The 12,107-nt window shown below is 35.2% G+C and overlaps 1 protein-coding gene across 3 annotated transcripts in view; it reads left to right on the top strand.

Annotated features, from left to right (window-relative positions):
- LOC108739746 (rho GTPase-activating protein 6) overlaps window positions 1-12,107 on the top strand; it is a 196,062-nt gene that overhangs the window by 172,233 nt on the left and 11,722 nt on the right. For 2 of the 3 annotated variants that reach the window (XM_025980197.1, XM_025980195.1), the window contains 2 exons: window positions 7,376-7,635; window positions 9,260-9,559. In XM_025980197.1, the coding sequence (XP_025835982.1) occupies window positions 7,376-7,635; window positions 9,260-9,559 (560 nt within the window). The remainder of the gene's footprint in view (window positions 1-7,375; window positions 7,636-9,259; window positions 9,560-12,107) is intronic. The other variant, XM_025980196.1, reaches the window with a different exon arrangement.

Below are 12,107 nucleotides of genomic sequence, written 5' to 3' on the forward strand. Positions count from 1 at the left end.
ACAATTGACAATTGACAATTGACAATTGACAATTGACAACTGACAACTGACAACTGACATTTGACAATTGACAGTTGTAGATGACTAATAGATTTTATTCCCAACGCAACAAAAGCAGAATAATTCAACTTCAAAACAATCGTGGATTGTCAACCGGTTGCAGAAACTTTTGAATTAATATGAAAAAGACCATTATGGGAGTTGATTTATTAATGGGGGGCACCAATAAACGAGTGTTCTCGTGACAAAGGAGGTTGGTGACGCATTCATTACTCGATATTTAAAGGTGTTTGAAACGATTTCAAGAAATTTTTACAACCCACGATCTCAGTTGGTACGGTACCAAAATACACTGGAATGAGTGACTCATTTTCGAATAAAATATTTTAACACACACGCCTTCTTGTACAAGATTTAAACTGGGGGAGTTCCTCAAACATTAGTTACGGTAGGACGCCAAATGAGTTGTATGCAGGGGTGTACTAGGACAAAAATATACATGTGTGGTCGTACGTAATTACCGCCCACAGTCATTAAAATGAATGAATCGCGATTTTAGTCTTATTTGATCTCTTCCGCGTGAAGAAATAATTATTACTAATTTAATAATTAATTAATTTTATTAGCTATAATTCTAATTGAAGTGACAAACAGCTCATAATGAACCATTGTCCAATTAAAATAATCTGGTTACCTACGCAATGTGTATTCATTATTGAAGAAAAGAAAGATTCAGTTGTTTCTGTTTTATTTACAATTTTACGCAAATCAGGGCTTTTATATACAGGTATGGCAAAATGTGACGTGTAAAGTCAAGAACCTGGATGATAAGATAATCTGTAGAGAGTAGAAGATTAATTTAACTTTAATGTTTAGAAATTATTGGATATTAACCTTTTCCAAAAAGATATTTATATTTTGATAATCGAACTATCCGTATTATGTTCGGTTATCAGTTCGCCATTAGTGTATATGCATACATACAGTGACCGATTGATTGAAATTGTGAATTAGGTACTTTGTCACTTAGCCAAGCAATCACGTGAAAATTCTTGTGTTTTTTGTCGCCCGAACTTAATGACGTGTTTTGTCAGTAAATGTGTAGATGTGGTGGCGTAGCCAGGTATCAAAAAGGTGTGAAAATTGGTACCTAGCCTAATGTACGGTTTAATATTTGGCGCCAGCTAAGCGTGTACAATTAGGCAAGACGCCACTTGTTTGAGGGCGTACCGACTGTTTAGAGATAAAGTTCGTTTTGTATGGATCTAATCAAACTTATTTAATTGTTTTTTAATCAAGAAATGATGATGATTTTAATAAATTGTTTTGTTACATAGATAATAGTAAAATAAAGTAGGCGTAGTTATTACGTTTTTCACCTTTAGTAGGATCCCGTAGGCAAAAGACAAAAAATGGTCTGTGAAATCCTAGAAATTTTAAACAGGACATTCAACCCTCGGTGGTATCACATCAAACATGCCAATCAAAGAAACCAATTCCACCAGTCAATAAGCTAAACCCATATTGTACCTACACCATTTCACACAATCCAATCAGACAGACCTCTCTCATTATAACCTAACTTTAGAGTTGTATTTAACCTATTGGAATTCCTAGACACATAAGGATAATGAAGCCCGTATAGCTTTGACGGAAGACTATTTTGTTAAAATTGCCAACAAGAGTAAATGAGCAAAATTCTAAATTTATTCAACAACTAGGGAGTCCCCCTCGATCATGGGTCTCTGGTCACTTGCCCGAAGTACCCAATGGGAAAGAGAAAAGAGGGGCCTGTCTAACTTGTGATCACACTCTACTCCTGCAAACAAAGGGAATAATATGACCATGTCGTCAACACTCGCTTCGTTAGTTCTGTCTGTTCCTACCGTAAGCTTTTTTGACCTCCACAAATTTTAATTCCCTGTTTTCCTGCATCCTACACCTCTATCAATATGTTTCCCTAAGCCTTTTCTGCAGCCCCATGTAGGAGGCATCGTCCTATCACATAGACCAGGGATGGCGAACCAATGGCACGCGTGCCATTAGTGGCACGCGACACAATATTTTGGGCACGACACTAATTTCAATCACAAATTTCATTATGCACTACGAAGTCTAAAGTAGGTATTATATGACGAGCAACCGTGAGTGAAGCTTCAGCGCATAGAGATGTCATTCGCGCTTTTGAGGCTAAACTGCCAGTTTTCAAGAACGACATTATCACAAGAATCTACAAGTAATTTCCAAATTTGAAAAAATATAACAACAATTTAGAAATACATGAGAAACCAGACTAAGATGAAGTTACTGAAGAATTTGTTTCTGTGATTGATTCTTTAATCAAGGAATTTTCAGCGAGATTTTCTCAGCCCAGAGAATTATCGGAAATACTCAAGTTTATGTACCCTGGTGTGACGTTATTTGATGAACTGAATTTGTCCCAATTCAATAGGTTGGAAATTGAAGAATATGAAATGCAGCTGAATCATTTCCAATCTAGTTCAATATGGAATCAAAAATTTGTTGAAACAAGGAAAGAGTTAGAAATAATTGAAACAGAAAGATTGACAGGCAATACAAGTGAAAATGCTAATAACAAAATTTTGGAAGCATGGAATGCGTTACCAAACACATTGAATTATTTGAAGAAGCTGGCATATGATATTTTAATAATGTTTTCATCAACCTATGCCTCCGAGTCATTACTTTTAGAGATTAATAACATCAAAAACTCACAGTTACAAACCGTTTGGTAGATGACTCCAGTTCAGCATGAATTCTGCTAAAATTAACATCTTACAACCCTAACATAAGTTATTTGTCATCTAATCTGCAAAAACAGAAGTCACACTAATTTTACTTTAATTTAAATTACACGTATAATTTAAACATTGCAAAATGTTCCTATTTTCTAGTTCAATATGATTCAAAAAGTTGTTGGAACAAGAAAGAGTTAGAAATAATAGAAACAGAGAGACTGACGGTTAATACAAGTGAAAATGCTAATAACAAAATTTTGGAAACATGGAATGCAATCACAAACACATTTAATTTTTTTAAAAAGCTGGAATACGATATTTTAATAACGTTTTCATCAACCTATGCCTGCGAGTCATCATTTTCAGAGATTAATAACATCAAAAACTCGCAGTTACAGACCGTTTGGTAGATGACTCCAGTTCAGCATGCATTCTGCTAAAATTAACATCTTACAACCCTAACATAAGTTATTTGTCATCTAATCTGCAAAAACAGAAGTCACACTAATTTTACTTTAATTTAAATTACACGTATAATTTAAACATTGCAAAATGTTCCTATTTTCTTGTAGAATTTTGAGTTGATATTATTTATTATCATTATTTTCCCAATAANTTTTCTTGGTTTGTCAACATTTTACAAAACTGCAGAAATGGAATAACCCTTCTCATGTAGAAATCAGATCCAAATGATAATCATCTACAAAGCCAACTTCGATATTTTGTCCCAGGTTGGCTTGCCATAAAATTACATAAGGATAAACATTTGACAATGGTCACCAGGCGATATATTTCTTAAAGTAATTTAAATTGAAAACAATAGTTCACTTAATAACGGTTAATAGTCATCTTAAACCTTACAGTTTTTAAATCAGTTGTTATGTTTACTCGCGTAATTTCTTCCCATAATTCATCAGATAAAATATTTCACAACCGTGCGTATCATTTCAAATACGAACGTTATTAAAAAAAAAAAATACAACGTGTAATTATACAACACGCTACTGAAGTGAAACTTCTTTAAACACACAAACAAACCGGGATAGGGGTTAAAGAATTGGTTTAATGGTATTATTTGTACACTATGTTTCGCACGGGTGTAATGGTGATAGTAAATATACTACAGAATGTCTTTATATACAACAATCACAGCTTTTTTGCCATTAGACAATACAAACCGGCGGTACCGCCGCAACTGCTATGCCTCTGCATTTTAAGTCTGTAATATCTTCGAAAATATTTATTTAAACTTGTTAAAAAGGCTAGGATCGTAGTTCAAGAAACGCGGGCACACAATTTAGCAAGATTTATTGAACACAACACAAGAGAACGATTTGACTAGAATTAGTAATAAAAAGTAAACAACAACTGTTACTAGTAACAACAATAATAGAGACAAATAACTAGAGGGCGGTTCGATTTGAAAATAGAAATAAAATACTGATTTAACAACAGTATTGTATGAAAATAAATAAAAGTAAAAGAAAAACACTGATAACAAAGGGGAAAAGGTAGGGAAAAAGTGAATATAAAGGTAGGAGACGAAAAATTAGAAGAAGATACGTTTTGAATCCTACTAATAGAAGCTCCTTCACGTTAACCGTAACTGAACCTGAATTTTTAAAAAAATTTTTCAAACTTTTGGGTGTTTCATTCCTGCTAGCTACTATGTGGGCGGAAGAGAGGGCAAAAAACCTAGGCGGGTGGCGGTAGGTGTAAGAAACATGAGACGAACAAAATGAAAACAGAAGGGAGTCAAAGATTATCTGTGAAATATTATTCTTACTGCCTCAACATTTGGCAAAAGATCGCAAACAACTACTTCTTGTCTTTAATACAAAACTACAAGGCTACATAATTAACACTATGAGTCCATAACTTCCGCTTGCAATTATTGCAACGTAAAAGAAAGCAATACATACATTAACGTGTTTTGTTATTTATACAAGTTCACTATTTTCTTTAATACTTCATAAATTGTATGCTAGTTTGATAGCTTAAGTGAATAATGATAAATAAATTCCTTTTTCAATTATAAGTTGGTTCACGTCCAGACTTTTAACAGCGCAAAGTTGCTTTATTTATTTCGTTACTATCGGTTCAGATTTATTTTTATTTCACTAACCTATCCACGCAAAAACTAACCGAGATGTATGTACTCTATTAGGTGAATCACGCAGATATATCTTCTACTAATGATCTAGATAATTTGCAAGCCATACAGAAATGTTAAAAAATAACAGTGTGCTACAAGGTTGTTCTGTACAATAAACAGCCGTAACTTTCCAAGGGCAAAATCTTTTAAATATTTTTAATAACGATTTTGAATACGCAATTATTGTGCACTGATTTCTCGAAGAAAATTGCGTAAAAACTGGTACAATTATTTCCCTTTACCCAAAACAATTCAAACGCTCGTAATAACCTTAGAGCCACAAGCTTGGATTATAAATTATTTATTGATTCCACTATAATTATTTCATTAAACAGTAACGTTTTCAGATAGAAGAAATACAAATACATATGTACTAAAATTGTGGAATTAAAAAATAGATACTAAACTGCGGCTAATCTTCACCTATATTTTGAAATCTATAAGAGAAAATCAACCCAACTCAACCAATAGCTAACCAAATAAACCTAACATAAGTTATTGTTGCTATAACCTTATGATAAACTATCAAAGCATTACCCTCTAGGGCAGTGTTTCCCAACCTTTTTTTCCTCGCGAACCAAAAGAAAGGCCCGAAAAAAATTGACGAACCCCCTATGTAGCCGTTAATGACAGGTAAAAGAAAGCAATAAAATTTGATAGAATATATAGTGAAGAATAATTGATTATATTAATCGTGAAACATTTAAATATAACATTAATAAGATTAAAATGATGGCTATAAACTGTGAAAACGAGATAAATTTAGCAAACTGGTTCTTATGTTTTACATTTGGAAAAACACTTAATGGGATATTTGTGGCTATTTGATAGAACAAAGCAATTCAAAGTTAGGTTCAATATCTGACAATTTCAGTCTTAGATCAGGTTCTGCATTTAACGTTTCAGTACTATCATCTCGTTTATCATGTCTCGTTTCTAAACGGCTCCTTCTTAACCATCGATCCATAATAAAAGTATGCTATAATAATAATTAAATTAATAATTATTAAATCATTTACACGAGAACTTGACAGTCACAGTATCACTATCACTCAAGCTTTAATAGTGCTAAGCCTATGTATTGACGAAAATATTGAAATTTATTATCTGTAGATTTCTTAACAAACAGGCAGCGAACAATCTGTTTTACAGTGGGTGTGTTCTTTAATTTTTGTGTTTTTGTTTTGTTTTTGTTTTGCTTTTGATTTTAATGGCGTTTTAAAAAATCCGCCATTACAATATTATTTTCGCGAACCCCCTCTGCAAACACTGCGAACCCCCAGGGGTTCGCGAACCACCGGTTGGGAATCACTGCTCTAGGGTAATGTTACATTGCGGTAAGCAAAAACAAGACCCACGAAGTTTTAATTGATTCGGCGAACTATATGGTTTGAGTTGGTTGTTTTACTTGCTTTTTTACAAATCTCCACAACCATGCAAACGAATGGTTTTCTCGTTCAACTTAAAGGTGACAAAATCGATGACACGTATACTAACCAAAACTTTTACCAAACTTTGCCGTTATTTTGAAGATTTAAGCAAAACCTATCTGACAATATTTAAAAATTTAAAATACAATTTTTCAAAAGTACAAGTTTGTTGTTCTTTCATTGCAGCTAATTCCCCCCCCCCCCTAATGAAAGGTTATCAGTCCCAAGACTGATTGGACACGCATCTCTACTCTTTCCTATCCTGAGCTAATCTTCGCATTTCTTTAAAACTTGAACATCCCACATCCTCAAATATCCCTCTTAACTCATGCTTCTGCTTCCAATATGTCTATAAACTAGCCCTTTATGCCTGAGAGCACTCCTACGAACCTATTTTCTTACTTTCTCTATCCACACGGTACCTCATTATTCGTTTGTAACACAACATTTCGAACGCTTGTAACCTGTATATTATTAAAACAATTTTGGATGTTATTAATCTCTACTTCATATGAGCACCTGATGATCTATAATAGAATATAACACGACACTACATGCAATTTACTATACAGTCATCGAATTATGACTTTATTTACCTAGAAAGATTAATATTCATTGTGGGATAAATTATAACAGCGGGCAACGTAAAAATATTCTGGTCGTTTTACAAGAGACTGGGTTGAACTTTTTACACATCATTATGAAAAATACATCAGCTTTAGATCTAAATTAAGTACCTGCTATTCATATCTGTTTCTCTTACATCAATTGTTTCCCAATAAACATCAGAACTAACTAACTTAACGCAAAAGTACGTAATACTGAAGCATTTTGAAGTCTCAGTTGAACGACGTCGAGCATTAAAATTTAATTAACATCCAGCTCGCAGACGCTACTAATTATGTAGGTATAATTAAATAAAGAAATAGTACACTGACAAAGGAGTTATATTTTTATGAATAAAAGGAGACGGTTTTTTGTCCTTAAAAAAAGAACTATACTGCAATCGATATTTTTTTTATTTCTCGCAGGCACAAGGAGAAGGACCGACTACGCGACAAATCAACAAAGAAGAAACAACGTGAAGATGGTATAACGGTAATTTCTCGGATGCATAGTCACGACTCCTCGACAACTAGTAAAAATCGTTCGTCTTCGATGGATAGCAGCAGTTCACAGTACGACAACTTGGACAGTTCACGAACTCAAAATGACTCCAGTAGAAAAGAATCTTACGCCTCTGAAGCGGATGGCGTTATCAGAGCTAGTTTAACTATTCCTGTTCAGCAAGGTAAGAGTAATTGACTAAAGGCCGTAAAAATACTAAACAATCTACAAAGTGTTCGAACACACAGTCCAACAAAATCAGAAATTAAAATAAAAAACCATAAGAATGCTTCAAGATTTTGAGAATAAAACGCTTTTTGTTGATTAATATTTTGATGTATCCTAATCTCAAAATGGTGCTTAATTGGTTTTACTTTAATATTTCTCTAATTTACAATAAGCAAGGGTACTTCTGAGGTCAAGCTGGAATTTACCGTTTAAATATATTTCGAAAATTATGAAAAAAGCTCTCCTTTCAGAAGACACTACAACACTAAATTCAATATCGTAATCAGTGTTCTCAAAAACACATAAATACCGGGTTTCAAAACAATTGAATAACTTTCCGCAATTTATCTGTCTTACTGAAGATGGAAGAAGTTCACCGCTCGTGCTAGCAAAACGTTAGGAAGCAACTCTAACCAATAACTGCTTTTAGACCCGAATAAAAACAGCATTAGTTTACCAATTGGACGCGAAAGCCTTTACTAATATATCACACTTTCATCTTTTGGTCAACTTTTTTATTTTATGACCACTATGCATCACGATCATCATCAAAATCAACAGTTGAACTGTTATTCTATTAAGCATATTATTCTACTGAGAATGTAAATTGAATGAAACCTACGGTTTTAAAAACACCCTCCCTAGTGTCAGCGGAATGTTTAAAGGAAGTGTTTATTATTAGGAAACAAAATCAAGTTTTCTTTTAGAAAATACTACAAATGGCGCAGTAAACGCCATCTGTAGCACGATACTACATTTTAGGATTACGTGTGCTCCAACAAGGTCCACTTGTGTGGATATCTACTTGCTGAAAACGAATCCCGGCGGAGCATACGTAATCCTAAAATGTACCATCGTGCTACAGATGGCGTTTACTGTGCCATTTGTAGTATTTTCTAAAACGCACTGTTAAGACAGCAGCTAAAAGTTGGTCTGTGATCTGCCGGGCTGCCTGCGACGTGCTGATGAGATCCAAAAAGATCGAAATCGCCATCCGCGTCTGGCAGTTTCGACAGAACACAGACCACTTCCAATTATTTTATTCAAGTTTTCTTTTGTTACAACATCCGAAATCGCTTAGTAAATCTTTAAATAGTTCTTGATTAAAAGGCATTAAAACAAAAAACTTTTGGGTGTTTCATTTCCACCAGCCAGTAATGCTGGTGGGCGGGCAGTCACTCCGGACTATGCCGGAAGGTAGGGTGGAAGGCCCTCTTCAGCCTCCTTTCAGGAATCGTGGGAATGGGCATGTCTAAAAAGTCTTTGTTCCACCGTTAAGGCTTTTGATAACTGGTATTCGATTGTTGGCCCTTTATTAACTCCAGATCCGTATTTGCGTTTATATTAAATCAAATATGGGTTTCCCGTAATATCTAAGTTATTCATTGGCCCTTGATTAAGGCAAGGAATCCTTCAAGTAGAGTTGTTACTTTAGCTAACTGAACCACTCTGTGTTTTAGCATTTGCCCGCTATATTGCTCGCCATTTGCTCCCTCGTTGACTACCATCAGTGCTGCTTTTGTCTTTTTTGGAACACTGCCAAATCGGCTTGTAATTTGAAATTTACTTCTTTCTTCCAGGTAATCAACCTTTGTCCCTTAGTCTTGATCATACCGACATTCCTTATATTGAAGACAGTGCGGGCTGGGGTTATAATTCCGAAGGACCGCGTCAAATGCACCCGTTGAGAAGGGCTACGGATTTGACGAGAAATCGACAAGGTTCTGTAGGAAGTGATTCTTCTGTAGGATCGCAAATACAGGTCATCAACAACAGAGTGGTTCAGGGGTATGATTCGGCTTTGGGGTCTTCTGTTACTATTAGTAGCCCGCCCCACTATACCACCCCTTCTTCGGTAGGAAGCAGTATTGCTGAAGCAGGTATGCAATACTTCATTCTTCTTTATAGTTTAGAGCAGCGATTCCCTATTGGTGTTCCGTGGAAGAGTGAGAGGGGTTCTGTGAGATATGGCGTTTTTTGTTCTAATAAAAATGTACAGGTCTGACGATGGAAGCTGGCGAGCGGTCGCGCAGGTATTTGCCATTTATGACCTATTTGGGTAAGTCACTTGGAACCGATACACAAATAAACTTTCAGTAGGCGTAAATTATAGTATTAATACAGACAGGACAGTAGCATACTAGAAAATAATGTAAAAACATGACATCAAAAAGAGAAAATTAACCTATTGCTTTTGTTTTATAGTTAGTTTTCACATTCACTCTCATCATGGGAATCTCTTTCACTGTCAGCAACATCAACGATTAGTTCTTCTGTTTGTCTGTCTATTACTTGCTCACTGATCCCTATTTTTAAATATTTAATCTACGCCCCTGATAGGAATACTGAAGAATGAGAGCTGCAATCGTTATACCTAAAACTGCCTACTTTTGCCACCGCGCATCCACGCCATTTTAAAATTTCCGCCAGCTTCCAGCGTCAGGCCTGTACAAAATTCTGGGAAAAGCAACCATTCTGTTTTTAGCCATAACAATAGTATATTTTTCATGATCAAATCAGTAATAAAACGCAAAATCCTAACGGTTCATTCTATGATAGGAACCAGTACCACTATTTTTGTGAAAGAAAGATACCTAGATGCTAGATAAAAGGATAGGATATTCGAAATTTCGGTCTTATGTTGTCTTATTATAAATTGGATGCAATTATTCATTGGTTCATTCCCATTTTCTCCATTACTTTGTGAATTTATTTATTAACATTATTATATGCGCGCATACAAAGCAGTGTGACTCAATTATTTATTTAGAATTAACCGCAATTTTTAAATATGGCTACTGAATGTCATTAGTAACAGATGCATTGCAGTCAAGACTTCTTAATGAACCATGTAAAGATATGGCATGTTAACATAAATCACGACTTACAGGGTTTGTCCGGAAAGTAATAGGACTGAGTCGATTTAAAAAAATTTATTATGTTTCTGGCGTCTGACCAAGTGCTTCAGCAGCTGAATGAGAATATCTGTTACTATATNGTTTTGCGTCCGCAATGAGGACGGGCTTGTCAGGGATACTAATAATTAATTATTATGATTAGTATGCTTACATTTGCAAATGACATAGCAATATTAACATTTAAATAAAATAGAAGCGAAATTGACAAAATCGTATTGTATGAAAATAAATAAAAGTAAAAGAAAAATACTGGTAAGTAAAGGGGAAAAGGCAGGGAAAGAGTGAATATAAAGGTTGGAGACGAAAAATTAGACGAAGTGGCTGATTTTAAGTGTCTAGGAAGTCAGATAAGTCAGAACGGGAGGAGTAGTACGGATATAAAGCAGAGGATAACGCAGGATCGAGTCGCCTTCCAATAAAAAGAAATCACTTCTATGCTCGCGAACAGTTAATTTAGAAATTCTAAAAAGGTTGTTAAAGGTATATTTTTGGAGAGCCGCCTGCGGAAAAGAATGGGTTAGAAACGTTCGAAATGTGGTGTTATATGCGAATGATGAGGATAACGTGGATAGAGGTTTGAAATGAAGAGATATTAGAAAGAATAAGATAACGGAGGACTCTATGAAAGTGAATAAGAAAAAGGCGAGATAGGTTGATAGGACACCTTCTCAGGCATGAAGGTCTAGTCAGAGACGTATTACAGGCAGAAGCAATAGTTAAGAGGAATAGAGGTAGACCTAGATTAGATTACTGTTCGTAAATAGTTAAGTATGTGTGTTGTTCTACGTCTGGGAAAATTCGAAGATTAGCTCAGAATAGGAAAGAGGGGAGGTGCGTGTCCAACATGTCTTAGGATTGACGGACTTTATGATGATAAAATAATAGATCATCGCATTCATCTCAATTCAGTGTATTCCATCTATTATTTGCGGAACTGCTCAGCGGTATCATTACATAAACACTAGACTAGCCTCCCTTACAAATGCTTTTTGGCAAACAATTTAAAAAAGGAGTATGACAACCTGGTAATCTACTGTATGATTGAAGCTTACATGTTAGATGAAAAAAAAAACAGATCTATCGGTTTACTATCGACATCAGTAATTGCGCAAAAGGTTTTGTAAAAAAGTGTCCGATGAAAAAAATCCGCCGTGTGTGCAACCGACCTTATTTGCTAGAATAATATAGGCAATGCATACGTTTTGAATTCTAATAGAAGCTCCTTCAAGTTAACAGTATCTGAGCCTGGATTTTTAAAAAATCTTTTAAAACTTTTGGGTGTTTTATTCCCGCTAGCTATTATCTGGGCGGAAGGGAGGGCAGAAAGTCCCAGATGGATGGCGGTGGGTGTAAGAAACATACCGAGCGACATGGCCTAGAGGTCTAGACCATTGCTTAGCATTCGGGAGGACGCCGGTTCGATTCCGGGTCCGTCTGCCTTGGTCCAAGTTTTTCTGTGGTTTCCTTGGATCACTTAGGCAAATGCTGAGGCAGTAATATTCCACAGATA

The sequence above is a fragment of the Agrilus planipennis genome, unplaced genomic scaffold (genome assembly GCF_000699045.2).
Source record: "Agrilus planipennis isolate EAB-ADULT unplaced genomic scaffold, Apla_2.0 scaffold252, whole genome shotgun sequence".
In the NCBI taxonomy this organism is placed as follows: domain Eukaryota; kingdom Metazoa; phylum Arthropoda; class Insecta; order Coleoptera; family Buprestidae; genus Agrilus; species Agrilus planipennis.